Raw genomic sequence first — 20,313 nt, 5'->3', positions numbered from 1 at the left:
TGCACACCAAATAGCAGACCAGCTGGCAACCTCAGAGGACGTAGCACCGTGGGATCATTCCTTGGCAATACTTAATCAGAGACTTCCGGCTTTTATCGAGGAAGGAGAAGTGCTATTGTCTCTCTCTACCTGATGAACCTGGGGCAGAGGTGAGACATATTGCTGATGTTCTGACGCCTGACCACCTGGGAGGGGCAGAACTGTTCACTAGCGAAGGGGACCACTCACTTCCACATGCACACACTCTTCCGGAGTACTTAGGGGCGAGTAAAATTACTTCCACGAGAACAAAAAAGGATCCCACAGTCAAAGGTTAATTTACTAAGAGCTCCTCCAAATCGACTAGGGAGCCTTCTTCGCCCACACGCTCCCCACCGAAGCCGGGCAAGTGCCAAGATGCAGATGAGGAGGCCCCCGTTACATGCAGATTCATGGAAACCTTTTTTAGCACACTGAGAGATGACATAGCAACCCTTAAGATGGAAATGACTAAGGAAGTGAAGGACCTTCGGAGCGACATGGGTGATCTGGAGCAACGAGTGGATTCGGTGGAAAAAAACTGCCACGCCGCGGTGGAGGAGTTGGAAGCATATTGCAATAAGATCCTTGAACTTAAAGATCGCAATGCTGACCTCAATTACTATTTGGAGGACTTAGAAAATACATTTTGCAGGTCAAACATTAGTATTAAGGGCGTTCCACTACAGGCAGATGCATGCAGACTGGAAGAATGTGTGCTGCAACGCAACCTTTCCACCATATTGTTCCGGAGATGGCAGAGAAAGAACTCCATAATTTCAGCCAGAAGGAACTTATCATGGCCAAGGTATGTGATCAGCACCATGTCCTCTTTGAGGGGATTAAAGTGCGCCTCTACCAAGATCTCTCCTTTATCACGCTCCAACGCCATCAGACTATGAAACTGGTGACCTCCTTTTTGAGAGACAAAGGGAACCGCTACAGGTGGGGCCACCCCTTTTGCCTTGTCTTTGTTTGGGAGGGAGAAACGCACATGGTTTGTACCCTGTCCGAGGCGGCAATGATCTTAGGGTTGAATCTGGAACAAGACAACTCTGCGCATCCCCGGAGACCCCTGATGACTTCCCAATGGCTTGAACCTAGGAAACCATCTAATTCCCAGTCTCAGAAACGATTGAGCAAACCAACCACAATGGAGAGCTTAGAGTGAGATCGTCCTTTTGCAGCACCTCACTAGATGGGACCCGTTCCCGGAGAAGGCGGATGGTTGACGGAGTCAGAGTCTGGACTCCCCTGACATGCTCATTGAATTGGACAATGGTAAACTGTTAATGCTTGAGTATAGAAGCCTCTTGGGAGCTCTCGCCGTTACTGGCATCTCAGCATGACCCTGATTCTGCCTGGTTTTTGGAGTACACCTGTAGGAGTGCGGTGGAGGTGATCCGCATCCTTTACACCCCTTGTTGCTTGATGTGGTTGACCGGCGACATGTAGCCCTACTACACAATCCACTGTCCAACACCAGTTGGTGTATTTGGTTGTGTTTGTCTTTTTGTATTGTATTATCTCTATTCGTTAGTATGCTCCATTCATATATGACACTGTCACACCTCAACATATCCACTGGCAACACAGGGGTACCCCCCTCCCTTAACAGGCTTTCATGACCGATGCTTTCCCCCATACCCATGGTGAAGATAGTTAGCCTCAATGTCAGAGGGTTGAACGGCCCTGCAAAAAGGATAGCATTGTTGTCCCAACTGAGGGCCGCTGAGTGCACGACATATGTCTCTTACAAGAGACGCACTTGCTGAAAAAGGATTGGGGCCGGATGCAGTCGAAGTGGTTCGATCGCCAACACTGGTCCTCTGGCCCTGGAAAGAAGGCGGAGGTGGCGATTTTATTGTCTACTCATTTTCAGGGACAGGTCCTACAGGTACATTTGTAAATTATAGGCCGCATGGTTGCTGTGAGGCTCTCACTCCAGCATCACACGTTTACAGTTACATGACTGCATGCACCCAATGAACATCAAGAGCTTTTTATCTGTCCTGCCATGGGGATGGTCCCTACCACCCCGGACGTTGAAGACTTGGTAAGCAGAGATTTTAACCTGGTACCTTATACGCACTTAGATCAATCCCCTTTTAGAGCAGGCCCATCAGGAGCATTTTCCCCGCAACGGTTGCAGTGGATTACAGATGCAGGGCTGTCTGATATAGGGAGATTGTTGAACCCCAACACAAGGGCTTACTCCTTCTCAGCTGCACATCAGTCTTATGCAAGGATTGACTATCTCCTGACATCTACCCACTTCTTGCCGGAGGTATCACATGCAGATATTGAGATGGCTTCTATTTTGGATCACTCCCCTATCACAATTGCACTATACCTTCCCAATACTTGCCTGAGAGCTAGGATGTGGCGCCTTAACCTTAACTTGTGAGGGGGACTTGTATAGTGATAGGGGCACAACTTAACAGGAAGCCCAAACGTCTAGATCTTGAGACACAAGTGACTGAGCTGGAGGAGTTGCAAAGGCAAGTGGGCTCTCACAAGATACGACGCCAACTTACTATAGCTATAAAACAGCTCAAGGCACTAGATAGACTCAGCGGAATATGCCCTAATCTGCATGAAACAAGGATACCACGCAGGGGGAACAAAGCAGGAAGACTCTTGGCACATAGACTTGCGTACAGACTCACACACAGCGCATCTCCCACATACTAGGTCGCATCCCACATCCCCTCACACAAGACTTGGAAATTGCGATGGAATTTAGGCGGTTTTATGTAGAATTCCTTTAGCTCATAGAGTGCCCTTACAGAGACCATGAAATCGGCCATCATTACAGTCTTACCAAAACCAGGGAAAGACCCTCAGCTCTGCAGCTCCTAACGCTCCATATCCTTATTAAGCGTCAATGCGAAGATATTCACTGGGATCCTCACTCATAGATTGCGGCAGCTCATGCCTGGACTGGTGGGCCCTGACCAATCGGGTTGAATCCCTGGGCACATGTGCGGCGACAACACTAAACGTATATTCCACTTAATAGACAAAACCGTACGATCCCAGGTCCCCACAATGCTTCTCTCAATCGACGCTGAAAAAGCATTAGATCGTGTGCACTGGCCTTTCTTGCAGCTAGTTTTAGAGGCCTGGGGCCCCAGTTCCTTAAGTGGATATGGGCTAGTTACTCCGACTCGGTGGGGCTGGTTGACGTTAATGGCTTGTTATCTCAATGCTTCCCTATATCTAGGGGAACACGACAAGGGTGCCTGCTCTTGCCACTCCTGTTCGCACTCTATATGGAGCCAGTAGCGGAGCATGTGCAGGGTCACCCCCTTATTGAATGGGTCCAAATGGGGGGCCACCTCACAAGAGAGTGTTGTATGCAGACGATGTGCTGTTGGCCATTACTAAACCCCACCAATCACTACCCCCTCTACCAGAGGAACTGATTTGTTTGGGAGGGCCTCAGGATTCAAGGTGAATACCACCAAATCTCAAGCTCTCAATCTCACCATCTCGCAGGCCGACTAGGCCTCCCTGGTTACGACTTTCCCATTCACTTGGGCTACATGAGGAATTTCCTATTTGGGCATTCAGTTGTTCTCAACCATAGAGAAAGTTGTGTCACACAATGCTTTATTGAATACGTCACGCTCCCTAATACAATCCTGGTATGGGGGCCCACTTTCTTGGCTGGGGTGAATAGCCGCCACCAACATGTCCCTATTACCTAAGATCTTATATTATTGCAGGCTATACCACTACAACCACCTCCACCCATGCTGCATAAACTTCAACACTCCCTGGAGGTCTTCATTTGGGGTGGTAAGCGTGCAAGAATGGCACAAGACTTACCTCCCAGTGGCCAAGGGTGGGCTTGGTATACCTCATCTACTGTGCTACTACCAGGCATCTCAGTTGCATTTTTTGGTGGAATGTTAACGTCCATACTCAGAAAAACATTGGTGCTTCTTCGACCAGGCTGTGGCGGGAATTAATATTTGGAAGATTCCTTGGCTTCCACAAAGATACCGCCCACCAAGGGTATATATCTCTCCGGTGGTTCAGGCCACAATGAGAGTATTGGATGGACTCTGTGTCCCTAAGCAACTCTCTACCCCTATTTCACCCCTTACCCCAATCATAAGGAATGCAGATTTCCCCCCAGCACTTACATGGAACAGCCTTCTCTCAGTGGCAGGAGGTGAATTGCAAACGCATTGGAGATTTGTTCGATGTGCAGGCCTTGCTGGAATTTTCGCAGGTGCAACAGGATTCTGGGCTACCAGATTCTGAATCTTGGTATTATGTAGTAATACGACACTGGGTAACCCACCCGTCGATACGTCCACGCGCTAGCAGGCAACTCACCCCATTTAAACGTTGGTTCCTGTCGAGGCGGGATGACAGGCATCTGTCGTCAGATATTTATGCACTTTTAAACACCTAATGAGAGCCTTGTTTTCCCCGTTTAGGACACGGTGGGAGCGCCAATATTTGGACAAAGAATGAACTGACATTCTGCAGCGGGCATGCACTTCAGTTGGTAGCGTCTCAGGCAGGGAGACCCTGCTCCAAATCGCCCATTACTTGTATTATACACCTTGCAGGTTGGTTAAGTAGAAGAAGGGGAGTGACCATAAGTGCTAGAGGCACTGCAATCACTCAGGCACTTTATCCCATTTATTGTGGCACTGCCCCAAACTACACCGATACTGGTCCAAGGTCCTTACCAACATCATTAGTATGTTTAACACCGAGCTGCCCCACTTCCCCAGCTATATTCTATTGGCATTGCCCAACGCTTTATCGTACCCTCTACACTCAGCTATCAGGAGGGCCATAACACTGGCACTGTGTGCTGCTAAGCAGGTTCCCTTCCTGCACATAAACAATCTGAAATGGTGTTTTTCAACTTCTTTGTGTGCTGCTTTAGCGCACACAGAACTTGCAAAATGTCATTTTTTGGTCGTGCCTAGCGGCAGCGCACATACACTGCTCACTCTGCAAGACTGCTGTAGTAAAGTATGAGAGAGAAGCCGCACCCACTCTCCGCCCTTATTTTTCATTGGCTTGGGTCATTGTCATTTGTGAATGCTGCCTTCGGATTCGTTAATAGGCTTGTTAGTACTGGCTTGTCTTCATTTGTAACCTCCCATGACTACTGGCCCCTTTACTTCGATTGTTACACAGATCTATTATTTAGTCTGTAAGCACTATTTATTTTATTGAGTTTCTCTTACTGCAGGCCGGACATGCACTGTTTCAGCTGAAACCACTTGTGTTTTTTTAAGCAGCACAGCCGCCCCGTAACACGGGCGCCTACTTTCAATCACGGCATTATCTCGTGTCTGTTTCAACCCCATCCAAGTAAAATGGATTTAGAAATAATTAGCTAATTAAGTCATGTGAATTCCAGTTAGTACATAATCGTATGCTAATGGGCTGAAGCTGGCAACAGCACATCTGTGTTACATGTCATCTGCACTAAGCCACCTGACAGGTTGTTTTCAAAAGCTGGTTTTATTAACAACAACAACACCACCAATACCACCACCACCAATACCACGAGCACCAATACAACCACCACCACCAATACCACCACCACTAATACCAATACCACCACCAATACTACCACCACCAATACCAGCACCACCAATACCACCAACACCACCAATACCATCACCACCAATATCACCACCACCAATCCAATATCACCACTACCAATACCACCGTCAATACCACCATCAATACCACCACCAATACCACCACTAATACCACCACCAATACCACCACCATCACCACCACCAATACCACCACTACCACCACCAATACCACCACCAACACAAATACCACCAATACCACCACCAATATCACCACCACCAATACCACCACAAATACCACCACCACCAATACCTTCACCGATACCACCCATACCAGCACCACCACCAATAGCACCACCAATACCAACACCACCACCAAAACCACCACCACCAATACCCCACCATCAATACAACCAATACCACCACCAATACCACCACCACCCATGCCAACAATACCACCAATACCAATACCACCACCAATACCAGTACCACCACCACCAATACCAGTACCACCACCAATACCAACCCCCACCAATACCACCACCACCAATACCACCACCACCAATCCCAGTACCACCACCACCATCAATACCAATATCACCACCAATACCAATACCACCACCACCAATACTATCTCCAATGCCACCAATACCACCAATACCGCAAATAATACCACCACCACCAATACCACCACCACCAATACCACCACCACAAATACTACCACTATCACCAATACCACCACCAATACCACCACCAATACCACCACCACCAGTATCACCAATAACACCACCACCAATACCCCACCACCAATACAACCAATACCACCACCAATGCCAACAATACTACCGATACCACCACCACCAATACCACCACCACCAATACCCCCACCAATACCACCAATACCACCACCACCAATACCACCAATGCCACTATCACCAATACCACCACCAATACCCCCATCACCAATACAACCAACACCACAACCACCAATACCACCAATATCACCACCACCAATACCACCAGCAATACCACCACCATCACCAATACACCACCACCAATACAACCAATACCACCACCAATGCCAACAATACTACCGATACCACCACCACCAATACCACCACCACCAATACCCCCACCAATACCACCAATACCACCACCACCAATACCACCAATGCCACTATCACCAATACCACCACCAATACCCCCATCACCAATACAACCAACACCACAACCACCAATACCACCAATATCACCACCACCAATACCACCAGCAATACCACCACCACCACCAATACCACCACCAATACCACCACCAATACCACCACCAATACCACCACCACCGCCAATACCACCACCAATACCACCACCAATGGCACCAATACCACCACCACCAATTCCACCACCACCACCAATACCAATACCACCAATACCACCACCAATACCACCACCACCACCACCAATACCACCACCAATGGCACCAATGGCACCAATACCACCACCACCAATACCACCACCACCACCAATACCATCACAACCAATACCACCACCACCACCACCAATACCACCACCAATACCTCCACCACCACCAATACCACCAATACCACCAATACCCCACACCAATACCCCCACCACCAATACCAACATCACCACCAATACCGCCACCAATACCGCCAGCAATACCACCACCACCAATACCAGTACCATCACCACCAATACAAATACTATCACCAATACCACCACCACCAATACCACCATCAATACCACCACCGCCAATGCCACCACCACCAATACCACCACTACCAATACCACCACCCCAATACCAATACCACCACCACCAATACCAATACCATCACCACAGCACCTCTCTCTCACTAGTATTAGCAGATGCATTGTACGAGGCCGAAACTGCAGACAAAACCATCCCTTCCTCCATACCTGCGATAAGGCACAGCCCGTCCTGCACCAGGAGCTGAACCCAGGGCCCTACTACAGCTGCAGTGTTTTTTATTAGGTCAAAGATAGCAATGACATTACGCAATGCCATGCCACACACTCAAAACACGGAGAGGGCAGGAAATAGCCACCCCCACCGCTCTTCCTCCTGAGCCGTGACAGTGTAATCACAGAGCGAAAGGTGCTGGAGCGCTTTGTTAGTGTTTATAACTCGGATCATATGTAACTCTCACTTCACACTTTGTGTCTGTGTAATTTACAACACTTACACATCTTCTTCACTGCACTATTTATCAACATTTTCTTTTTAAAATTCATCCAGTTTTAGTGCTTATTAAAATCCTGTAAGATCTAGTACTCTCATCAAGACACAGAAGGTATTTAAATCACACTGTATCCTTTCTTTTCAAAATTACTGTTCTCAGTATTTGTTTTTATAGGAAAATGATACCTAGGCACACCCATCCCTAGTAGAGCCTCTGATAACGTTCTCTCACTTAGGGGCATATTATCAAGAAACGGCGTTAAAATTATCGCCGCTTTAGCGGCAGAAAACTGCCGCTAAAGCGGCGATAATGGGCTTGATAATATGCCCTTAAAAATTCTCATAGAAGCCCATGTTCTGGTGTCAACATGGGCTTCTATTGGAATTCTCTGCGGCATATTATCAAGCCCATTATCGCCGCTTTAGCTACAGTTTTCTGCCGCTAAAGCGGTGATAATTTTAATGCCGTGCTTGATAATATGCTCCTTATTTTCTTATTTTATGATCAATAAAGTGGAAACGGGTACCTCTTATTCAAGAACTGCAAACAAGTCAGTGTCATCTCTTGAACTGCAATTTACAAGCATAGAATATGGTATTTTGGACATTGCTCACAAACTGTGCATTACATGAGTTGAAACATAACTGTTTGAACCGTGTGATGGTACAGTATTGATAAATGGAATTGCCTGGAATCGCTCATCTGATGGGTGTCTCTGAAAAAAGGGGAAGACACATAAAAGTAAATGCATTATTTATCAGCTAAGGATCCCGAAATCGTTGTCAGCACATATAGGGCATGACCCACTTATACATCTTCCAAATAATATGATTGAGTTGGTGGACTATAAATCTGGTGTCAGTCATTCTGACAAGACCTAGGCGCTTCGCTAAACACTTGAGCATCTTATTAGAAAAGCGAAAAGGTGAGGGGGATGATAGTCCCCTATGTTTACGCATAATAAAGGGTATAAGGTTGCCCATTTCCTTCATGTCCACTTGTTACTCTAGCTCTAGGCAGTCCATAGCGACAGCATGCGCACTGTTATTCTTTGTTGATGGAGAAAAATGGAGGATACTATTAAGCTGTGGCACACGGGTATGACGTAATAGGTACCTACTTAGTCAAATAGTGGGAGATTAGAATGTCACCTGGAAAAATTCAAGTGTATGTTACAGTCTCATTACGTTAAGTGATACCTTGATTTTGACAACAGAAATGGAGTATATTCAACTAACGGGTCAATACATATATGGCACCAAATCCAGGATGTTTAGAAAAAAGAATTGTCACCCAGCATTGTCACAGGTCGCAGAATTATGGGTGATGGCATGTGTTCATCTCGGTATAGTACCCTCAGGATACAGTGGTCTTAGTGTAAATGCACCTTGAAAATATAAACATTGGCGACAAAGAAAGTGGAAAGGAACGGGTAAGTATAAAAGGATAAAGGTAAGACTAGAGTTCTGTCGAGTACGACTTCACATTACTCGGCTCTCAGAATTGTGATGGCCGTAATGGTATATGCAGATATATGGCGAGCACTACAAACACATAACAGGAAATATATTCCGCTTATTGGAGTTCCCATAATACATAGAGCAGGTTAGGCCAGATATTAGTGTTACAGGAAGTAGTTAGACATACAGATGGGGGGACATACATAATACCCATGTATCTAATGCACATCTCTCTCAGACCATTCTCCTGGGTGTGTAGACCTAGTAAAGAGCCGGGTTAACAACCGGGTCCTGACTTAGAGGATCAGAGATGTTAGAGGACGTGGGTTTCTGAAGTGAGATATATGATGCCATTGACACCTACCTGGGGATAAACTGGAAATCCACTGACAATAAAGCCACAAACTAGGAAGCCATTAAGGTAATCCTGAGAGGCCAGTGTATGAGTAAAATCTGTCAGACTGACAGACGGGAGAGACCTAGCACAACTATAAAAGGGATAAGAAGGCAGATGGGAAGGTAGCGGTAACTCAAGCCAGCATTAATAAGACATAACACAATTGCCTCACTCATTTATATAAAGCCTCTGAGAGGCCCATCGGGGATGGGGTTAGGACTTATCTGGATTGTCTAACATTGCACAGATTGACTCCGGACCAAGCCGACAGGCAGGAACAGTAAATTCAAACTGAGGTAATAGAGAGAGCAATCCAGGACATGTCCAGGAGGAAAACACTGGGTGAGGATGGGCTCCCGGAGTAATGTTGTCAAAAGTGTTAGGGGCAGATAGTGGGAAAGCTAAAGGAAGTATATGACAAGGTCAAGATACAGAGACAACGAGAGAAGCCATAATCATAATGATGCTCAAATCATGCAGAGATCCACTAGACCCAACCTCCTACCGCCCATTAGTGATGATTAATACTGGCATCAATGTACTTGGCAAAGTGTAGGCAACTAGGCTTAATGGTTACTCCCTGCTCACAAAGATCAATGTGACTTCATGCCACAACGGTGCACACTTCTCAATCTACACAGACTCAATCATATCTTGCACACGACTGCCCAGATGAAGCAAGAGTGTGTCGCAGCGAGGAGCAAACACAATAAAGTAAGGGAATCCTATGGGAGGTAACCAATCGAAAAGATCGCAAATTAGAGAGACAATAAAAACAACCAATGGAATGCTGTGGGCGGCCTGTAAGCTCACTGAATAGCAAACAATAAGTCTTGCTACTTATTGCATGTTCTGTGGTAAGCAAAACCTAAAAGTGAAAGTGAGGTGTACATTTGTGGTGGGTTTTGGTGCGATGCCAGATTGGCATATGATGGCTATGTCAGCAGGGTCCAGCAGCGGTTGGATGAGGAAAACATATGGACTCTAGCAGAGGAAGTCTGCATGAGGGCTAATAGTAAGGATCCGAAAGCATTAGAAGATCTACCGACTTGGGCGGAAATGGTGGACAGGTTCACAAATCCACAGCAGGATGGCCCCCATCCTGATAACCTTTTATTTCCGAGATAGAACTGAGGGGGATATTCTCAAGAACGTGTGATAACTACCGCAAAAGTAGCATAATGGAACTCTTCACATCGCAGTCTATTGCGGGAAAATAACACCGTGTTAACGTGGTATTCTCAACACGGCGGCACCATGCGATAGACCCACCACAACGCGTCAAATGACCGCGTTAAAACCAACGCGATGCTGCAAAAATGCGAAACGCGAACACAAAAAATGCTGCGATGAGGCCAATCGCGATACAAAAATCAGCAATAACCAGCGATAACCAGCGATAGGCCTACAATTCCCGCGCATCATGCGGGAAAAGGCACCATAAAAGCAGAGTACAAAAATGGTGAGATGACAATGTAAGAGCACAACCCCACATCCGTGACGTAGAACAAATGACCATTGTCCCGCATCACATAGGCATCTCCTCACAGTCACAATGTACATTGACATGCAGTCGGCATGTAAACCGCGCCAATGCAGACACATGCATGGAACACACAGTGAATCCGCATCTCCCCTTCACATTGCAGAGGGACAAGCAACCCCCCTGCACACAGACGTGTTATTGCCATGATCAATCAACAATGACAGCGTGGACGAATGTAGGGGCAGTGACTCCCGCTTACGTACATGTTGCCCATGTTGTGGGACTTGAGTCTCAGGGGGCATTCCTGCATCATGGTGGTACATAACCGACCCCAAAAGGAGCCCTGTTGTCACCTGTAGGTCACAAATGGCTGCCAAAATGGAATGATCTTGGACACACGTGAAACACCGAAGAGTGGGATACCCTACTAACTGTGACACACAAAACTGGCATTTCGAATACGTGACACCCCAAACAGCCCCTCTGCACAGAGGTGACACACCCACCATCCATGAACACATCATAAAATCGTCATCAACACATGTCGCACTCACACCTGTCTGAGTGATGTGCCTGAACTGATGAGTGACATGCAGTTAGGTAATGTTACTTTGGAATGCATGTATTTGCGCATGCAGTGCCTGTGGTTATCCTGTACTGTCCCATGATTGCCAAGGACGGTCACAATGTGACGTGTTCATCAAAAGAAATTTGCAATGATGGTGTCCCTGCGGGCTATTCCTGCTACGGCTGCAGTGTGGTGTGGTCCACCTGCCTCATCTTCATCATCATCGTCCGGTACCTCTGGGACTGGTATCCATGGTGCCTTGCTGCGTACACATATGTTGTGCAACACACAACATGCAACGATCATCTTGCACACAATGTCAGGGCTGGACAGGAGCCTTCCACCTGTGACGTCCATGCACCTGAAACGTGACTTCAACACGCCAAATGTGCGTTCCACGAAGCCCCTGGTGCGTTTGTGGGCCACATTGTACGGCCTCTGGGCATGTGTGTTCGGGGCTCGCAGGGGCGTCCTCATCCAAGCGCATATCCTTGGTCACCTGTGACAGTGCAGAGAGACATGAGTCAATAGTTGGTTCTGCATGATGTGTTGGCAGGCTCACTGGTTCATTGGTGTGTGATATGTGTGACCTTCCTGTATGACATGTACTGCTTGTTGCAGATGAGCGGCATCTATGTGTATTACGTAGCCTCACTGCTCCTCCCTCCCCCGAGCCCATTCACTTGTGTGTGCAGCGGCGTTGCATCACTTGCACCCCTACGGCACACCATTGTCATGCCAGTCTGGGCATGCTCACAAGCCTTACAACGACACAGTGATGTTGTGCGCTGAAGGTGGGCGGCCACGTGTGTGTAGGCCTATGGTAAGGACAGGGCGGACACAGATGTAGAGTTCATGCCTGGCTGAACTCGCCCTGCGGTTGAGGGTAGACCTTTGACTTATGCTGCGGAAATAGCGACATACACAACTAAGCCTGGGCAAAGCACTACGCTACGCTCGCGTAGCTTGCGAAGTATGCGCTACTTCGCACTACGCGAATTGCACGTAGCGTAGTGCAGCGGTCATTTTTTGCTTGCTCGCGGTCCTCAACGTCAAGTTGGCGACTGCGAGCAAGCAAAATGACATCCCGGCGAGACTTTTTCCTCGTTTGCGATCAGCAACATCAAGTTGCCGATCGCGAGCGTGGAAAATAAACCTCCCGGCGAGATTCTCAACGCGTATGCTCACGACCACTCGCGATGAGAAACTAACAGTCCGCGTTGAGAAAGCTTCCACTCGAGTAAAAATCTACTGGAGCGGCAGAAAACTACAGCTCGCACTGTGCAAGATGCCGTTTGCAATGATTGCACAGTGCCTGGTGCTTGTCCGCACTGTGCAATCATTGAAAACGGCATCTTGCACAGTGCGAACAGGGTACTATGCAGTTCGCGAAGTGATACGCGTAGCTCGCGTAGTGCGAAGTGCACTTTGCGTAGCTACACGTAGTGCTACTTCACAAACTACGCCCAGGGTTACGCACAACAGTTGGCATGTATGATCCCGGACCCCGGGCGAGCTTGCTCACCCTCATGTATCCCTCGTCTGAGGCTGCAATCCGTGGGCATGCTACATAGCAACATCGCAAATTGCGTGACGGCTGGCGCAGACACTACACCAGAGACACACGCATCAGTTACCTCCTTGTGAAGGCCTAAATTCAACCGCGCCCAGAGCCATGTGTCGAATGACCACACCCCTACACCATACTGCCGTACGCCGGTCCACTCCCTTACGCTCACAGGGGGTTCGGCACAGCTACATGTCCCAGGTCTACCCCACTGCTTTATGTGACAAGGTTGTGCACGCTGTACACAGCACAATGTGATGTGGTATGGCCCGGGGCCCTCATGCATACATAATGACCACACGGACGGAGAGAATTTATGGAACTGGCTACGAGCACGTGCGCCCGGACCCTTTTATTGCCAGGGTCACACATCCAGTGACGCCTGTGCTGGATCGGTGTTGGGTAGTGTAAGCAACCCCTCAGGGGTTGGTTGGTGCTGGCAACAACTACAACAGTGATCAGACAATCAGAAGTTCAAAGTACAACCAGCAAGGGTCCATGACGGGAGCTGCACAGAGTTAGTGGTGCCGGATGCTCTGCAGCCGGCACAGGCACACTCGCAAGGGACAGTGACTTGTGGTGCACTGAGATAGGGCCACGAGTGCTGAGCGGGTCCTCGTTTATGTCCAAGGAGAGTGTCGCGGGATGTTACAGGGGACAGTGGAAGGTGTCCATCCAGGGCATGATGCAGAGGGCAGAAGCAAGCAGAAACAGGCAATCTGGAGGAGTTGAATGCTACAGTCTCCTTTATTCCCACCATGTCAGTATCAGCTACATGATGAAGACAACCCCCAGGCCATAGACTCAGACGCCAACAAATTTCAACAGCGGAGTGTCCCTGACTCCCGTGGCACAGAGTCAGTGGCACCAGAGCTGGTAGGGGATGCAGTCTGCGATGATGCCTGTACAATGATATTAACTCTGCAATGAACAAATTAAGACTCAGTTCCAATTGTGTGTCCTACTCGACCGGAGTGTGTACTCGACCGGAGTGTGTGCCGGAGGCAGCGGTCAGCGTGGGGCAACCGCTGTGCAGCCAGCTCCTCCTGGATCTCTAACACATGGCGGTAGAATGGCACGTGGAGAGGATTCCTGGTTGACGGAGGTGGGGGCACCAGAGCTGAGCGGGTGTTCAGCCTGCGACGATGCCGTGTCCTGCCTGGGACGGACTGGATTGGATTTGTCTGAGGCCTGCTGGACCGGTGTGTAGGCCAAAGGCAGAAATCCTCAGGGGCCCACAGACACGTGTTGTCAGAATGCTATGCACAGAGTTGCTGGCACCACATCGAAGAGAGTATAGGGATTTAAACGATGCCTTAAATATGTACTCTGCCATTGTGTGAACAAGACTCAGTTCCAAATGTGTGACCTACATGTCAGCTGTGTATGCCGGTGGAGTATGTCAACGAAAAAGGAGTACTGCGGGCCTTGCTGGCGGAGGCTGTGATGGTCTGAGGAGGCTGGCAAGGTCACAGGCCTCGGGCTTGGAGCTTGCACCGGCACGTGGTGGGCACTCTTGGAGACAAGCTGGTGTCGGCAGGTGAGCAGTGAGGCCTGGAATGCGAAGGGGCAGACGAGACTTGTCCTGGGAGCAGTGGCCGGGGCTGCGGCAGGCGTCCAGGATCGCAGGCACGGGCGTACACGGCGTCGGCCTCATGGCGGGGTGGGAGGAGTCGCCCTGGCATACACATTGGGCATTCCGGAAGAGAACCACGGCCAGAGATACGTGCTTTTTATTCACACCCCTACGCTAGCCTGGTGTACGCCGGGCCAGCCCACTCCGCACATGCTTACAGGGGGGACGTAACAAGCTACATTTCTGTGATCTTCCCGACTGGCTGGGGTGAAATGGTTGCGGCCACTGTCCACAACACTACCAACACCAGCATTGGATGTCGACATGGATATGTCTGTGGTCTGTATACTGCAGTCTGTCCAGCACATCCACGCCACACTTGGCATTGTGTAGATTCTCATTCATGGGTCAGTTGCCTCCTTCGCACATGCCTGGATCCCACCTCTCCCCACATTCTGCTATTGTGTGGCTGAGGTGCCATGCCGTTGATGGCTCATGTACATGGCTAGGCCAGGTTGCCACAGTAAGTTGTGCTGTTTTGTCTGGTGGGTGGGCATATTGTTTGGCATGTTGTATTTGGGTTTTTAACGTGTGTATTGCCAGAGTTGTGAGTTGCATGATTGTGGATTGGAGGTGTGTGGTGTGTTCATTTGGTACTTACCAACGAGCACTGCGTTTCCATAGGTGCCATCCTGGAAGCGCCAGTTGATGATGGACTGTCGGAAGATGTATGAGTTATGCACACTGCCTAGGTAGTTGGCGACGACATTGGTGAATAGACCCCGGTGGTCCACTATTGCCTGCTCATTGATGGAATGCTTGTGCTTTCTGTTGCGGTAATTGTGTGCAGTGTCGCAGGGGGCACAAATAGGACATGTGTGCAGTCAATTGCCCCTAACACGTGCGGGAATGCAGCTATGGCATAGAAGCCTTGCTTGGTCTCCAGCTGTCCCTTCGCAGTGCGGGGGAAGTATAGGTACTGGGGTACCAAGCTGACGATGGCATCCAGGACAGGTGTGAGGAACTTGCATAGGGCCAGCTGTGAGACTCCTCCAACTCTTGCGGTTGTTGGTGGAAAGTCCCAGAGGCCAACAGGTGCAGCACAGCCAGCAGCTTTGTCTGCGGAGGGATGTTGGTTATCCGCTGTGTTGGTGCCATCAGCCTGTGGGCAATGATGTTCAGGATGCAGAGGATGGTTGTCCTTTTGAGTCTGTAGTGGGCAATGACATGCTCTGGTGTTAAGTCTGTGAGGCTGGTGCGTTTCCTGAAGGTCCGCTGTCTTTGTCTGCACTGCCTCTGTGGTGGTCCGGCAGCAGGAGACGGTGGTGGTCCTGGAGGGGTGGTGGTCCTGGGGGTGGTGGCGGTGGGTGTTGTGGCCCTAGAGAGGCTCCGAGCTGCATGATGAGAGGCTCCATGGCCTCTTTTGTTCTTCAGGTGTGGTTCTGGGCTGGGCTCCCTTTTCTGGTGCCGGTTGTCGACCGACTTTGCACCAGGTCAGAGCAGGTGTTAATTTCCTGCTGCTAACGCGCCTTATCACATGTTTTGTGATCTTATCGCAGATCTGGCTGGTCGTTGAGAATGTTGTGGAGTGGTGTTGTCGCTGCTTTTTGCTCGGGAACACCTACTCTGCATCTCATTAGCAATAGTTGCTGGGGTCATCCGCGGCAATGTTTTTTGAGGATGACATCGTCGGAAAAATGGGGATATCGGCTGTTTGCACCGGCTTGTGAATGGGGCGATAGATTTATCGCGACTTTGGCTGCGCTAAAGTGCCGATTACTCGGCGATAGTTCCTTGAGAATATGCCCCTGAGTTTTTAAAACATGAGGGACAGGCATGGTTGCAATCCCTCTGGGAGGGTTCAAGGGACGCAAGTGGGAGCAAAATCAGACTTGGCAGTGACTCAACAGATGCGGAACCCGGGAGGACGATAAGGGTTCAGGGGGCTTATGTGGGACGATGTAATATTGATGTTTTCACTTGTAAATAAAGGTGATATCTATAAGTGATGTAAAGCCATAGGTGGTGCACGGATAATCTGTGTTGTTCACTGTTGGTTCCGAAAAATAAAAGATTTCTTTTCCACACAAAAAATCTTCGGCGTTATGTTGAGGATAGGTTATAACATACGTGAAATATAGAAGTGAAAAAGAAAGGGTAAGGTTACAGGAAGGAGGTAAAATGGGTACACCCTGTGAATAATAAGTACATTTCAGATGTATTATATTAAAAATCAGGCACATTAATTAATAACAAATAATAATAAAACAATAATAACATTAATAAAAATATTAAGTTAGAGTTTGTGGAAGTCTACCCCGTAAATAAATTTCAAAAAGCATAAAATGATTTAAATAAACCGACATTTATGTTGAATTAAACCAAAATAATAAAGATGAAATTATAGTAAAATAACAATTAAATAGTGTTTTGATATTAATCACCCGAAATGAATGCCAAAATGATTACAGCTTCTGAAATAAACACATGGAAGCGTTGTGGATGGTAGACAATATGGGGCAGCTACTCCGTGACTTGGGATCTTACATTGGTTAATAATACAGCTGCACATGGACTTGTACGTAATGTTCTACCAGTCATTTAATTTTACAATTTAATACGATTGACAGAAATGATCCAACAATCTTTGGGGGATATGTACATGGAAGTGGCGGAGAGAGGCGTAAGCCTTCTTGGATTAACGCCTCTCCTTGCCACTTCTGTAACGCAAGGCTGCACCATATGTACAAGAATGTGGTGCAGCCTTTCGTTTCCACCTGTACTGGCGCTAAGTTTAGCAACATAGCGCCAATGCAGGCACCCTTGCACCATAGTGCAAGGGTGTCTGCGTGCAGGGGGGATTGTTTATGTGTAGGAAGGTGTCCCTTCCTGCACATAAACAATCTTAAAATGCCGTTCTGTCACTTTCATGTGTGCTGTGTGACAAAATGGCATTTAAAAAAAAAGTTTATTTATGTACAGGAAGGGACACCTTCCTATACATAAACAAATAATGGCATTTTGCTTTTTCCATGTGTGCTGTACAAGGCAGCACACATGGAAAAATCTAAAACGAGAAGAAATAATGCATTTCTCCTCGTTTCGCCATCTTAAGACAAGTTTTTACCTGGTCTTAATTGTGGTGGTCCCTCCTATGTACCCCACCCTTGTACATAGCGGGCAGCGTCAAAATCAATGGGTGTTGCGGTGGAACGCCCACCGCAACACCCACTGCCCACCCCTTTCACGCTAAACATAGCGTGAAAGGGGGCCTAATGTACACGGCAGCGTTAAGCCACGTTAAGTGGTTTAAGGCTGCCTTGTATAGAAGGTGCAGCTCCTATCGCCACCACAACGCTGCTATAGGTGACGTTGTGGTGGCGATAGGGGCTTGTACATATGCCCCTGTGTTTCTTTGGCCCACACATCAAGCATCAAGTTTCTCTGTATAATGCTCTTCCTTTACTTTTGCAACGTGAGCATCCTTGAGGTATAATAATAAAAAAGGAAGAACCAATCTGTGCGTTTGTTGCTCTTCTATATATTCTGCTTTAGTCAAGCACAGTAACGACAACCCTATGGCACACTGGCTAAGCACTCCACCTCGCCTGCCAAACAAGGCCAAATCGACAGCGACATGATCTCCCGCAATTACTTGAACCAACTTACTTTGTTTCCTGATGCCAAACCTCTAAGTTTGATTGGTGTTTACAGCATGGACGATGGGAATACAATATATATATTTCGTACTGTTTGACTCTAGCCGATAAAATATGTTACCTTTTCCTCACTTTAAAAGTCGAAATCTTAAGATTCGTGTACTTCACCGGTCGTTTTATTATCACAGAGAAAATGTCTTACCAAACTGAAAAGATGCATGAATGTAGTTTTGTATTTTGCTCTTACACAAACATCTCCCGTCTCATGTCGTGTCTGTTTCACTTCCTAGGTGGCCTGTACCTGCAGGGGTACACCGTGAGCGAGCAGTGCATCGGCTCCAAAGGACGCTGTGTGATTGAGGTCAAACCCCCCTCCGAAGAGTTCAAAACCTTTTACCTCAGTGCAGAGAATGTGACCGAAAACAAGCGGTATGATTAGTCTTTCACATATACTGAACTTTCCAGAACTTGCACTATCACAGCAATCTAAAAATGCTCGTATGCTGCATTCCTTTATTTATCCACCCCATTGAAGGATGAGTGTTGGCTGCAAGAAGAGTGGATGGTGGATAGTATGGATATGTAGATCTAAGTACAGAGGGGCAGATTTACAAGTCCCTTGCGACACATTTACGGCGCCGTTGCGTCACTCCTGTGACGCAGTGGCGTCGTAAACAATGCACCACATTGCGACATATTTACGATGTGACGCATCTAGGGAGATGCATCACGTTGTAAAGGCATGCGCTACATTATACTTGCGTCAGGTATAATGTATGCAGGGTGGGCGTTCCCACGTAAGAAAGCCTCGTAAAAGTGATGCAGTGAAATCTACAAGATTTCACTGAGTCACTTTTACAACGCCATTGCGTCAAAACCTTGCGCCTGCTTGAAGCAGGGGTAAGGAGTGACGCAGCATGATAGGAATAGGCATTCCTGACCATTGCTGGAGTTGCGTTGTGCTTACGACACGACTCCAGCAATGCGCTGCCTTTCCGCCAAAAGATGCGTCACGCATCTGTCTATCCTTGCTCCACGGTGTGCCGCATTGTAAATGAGATGAATCCATGGTGGCGCAAGGCTTTTTTTCCGTCACGCAATTTCACTGACGCATCTCTGCTAATATGCAGAGATGCGCCAGTTCTTATAAATCTGCCCCAGAGTGTGTTTTTTGATCTGACTAGAGAGAGCTAGTTAGTTGTAGTTTGTTGGACCTGGCCCTTTTTGCCTTCTTCCTGTATTTTTCTGAGCCTCTTTTTGCTGGCTTTATGACTCTGAGCACTTTACTACTGCTAATCAGTGCTAAAGTGCATGTGTGCAGGACCTGTAAATGAAATGCTGCTGGTGGGCCTGTAGCACTGCTTGCACCACCCACAGAAGTAGCTTTTCAAACTTGACTCTGGCCTACCACTGCAGAGCCTGCGTGCGCAGTTTGCTGCCACAGTGACTTAGCATTTAAAGTTACTTGCCAAGCCTGGAGCTCCCCTTTTACTACATATAGTTCACCCCTAAGGTAGGCCCAATGTGGTCCTATGGGCATAAAAGGTAGGGCATGTGCCTTTATTTTGTGGCATGTCCTGGTAGTGACAAACAGCCTATTTGGTTTCTCACTGCTGTGAGGCCTACACCTTTCATAGGCAAACAGTGGGAATTCCCTTAAAAGTCTTTAAGTGGTAGTTTTTGGTTTGAAAGGAGTAGTGTTGCCATGTTTGGTATGTTTGTAATAGTGGTGATAAATCATGCTTATTGGTGTAGGTGTATTTTTCATTACTATTGTAGAA

General features: G+C 47.9%; 1 protein-coding gene across 1 annotated transcript in view; it reads left to right on the top strand.

Moving 5' to 3' along the window:
• LOC146865704 (uncharacterized) overlaps positions 1–20,313 on the top strand; it is a 632,622-nt gene that overhangs the window by 588,712 nt on the left and 23,597 nt on the right. Inside the window, exon 11 of the mRNA XM_085640187.1 lies at positions 18,823–18,961. Within this exon, the coding sequence (XP_085496313.1) occupies positions 18,823–18,961 (139 nt within the window). The remainder of the gene's footprint in view (positions 1–18,822; positions 18,962–20,313) is intronic.

This window comes from Triturus cristatus, chromosome 2_1, assembly GCF_964204655.1.
Source record: "Triturus cristatus chromosome 2_1, aTriCri1.1, whole genome shotgun sequence".
Lineage (NCBI taxonomy): Eukaryota > Metazoa > Chordata > Amphibia > Caudata > Salamandridae > Triturus > Triturus cristatus.
The sequence above is the reverse complement of the archived record's forward strand: the minus strand, read 5'-3'. Positions and strand labels throughout refer to the sequence as shown.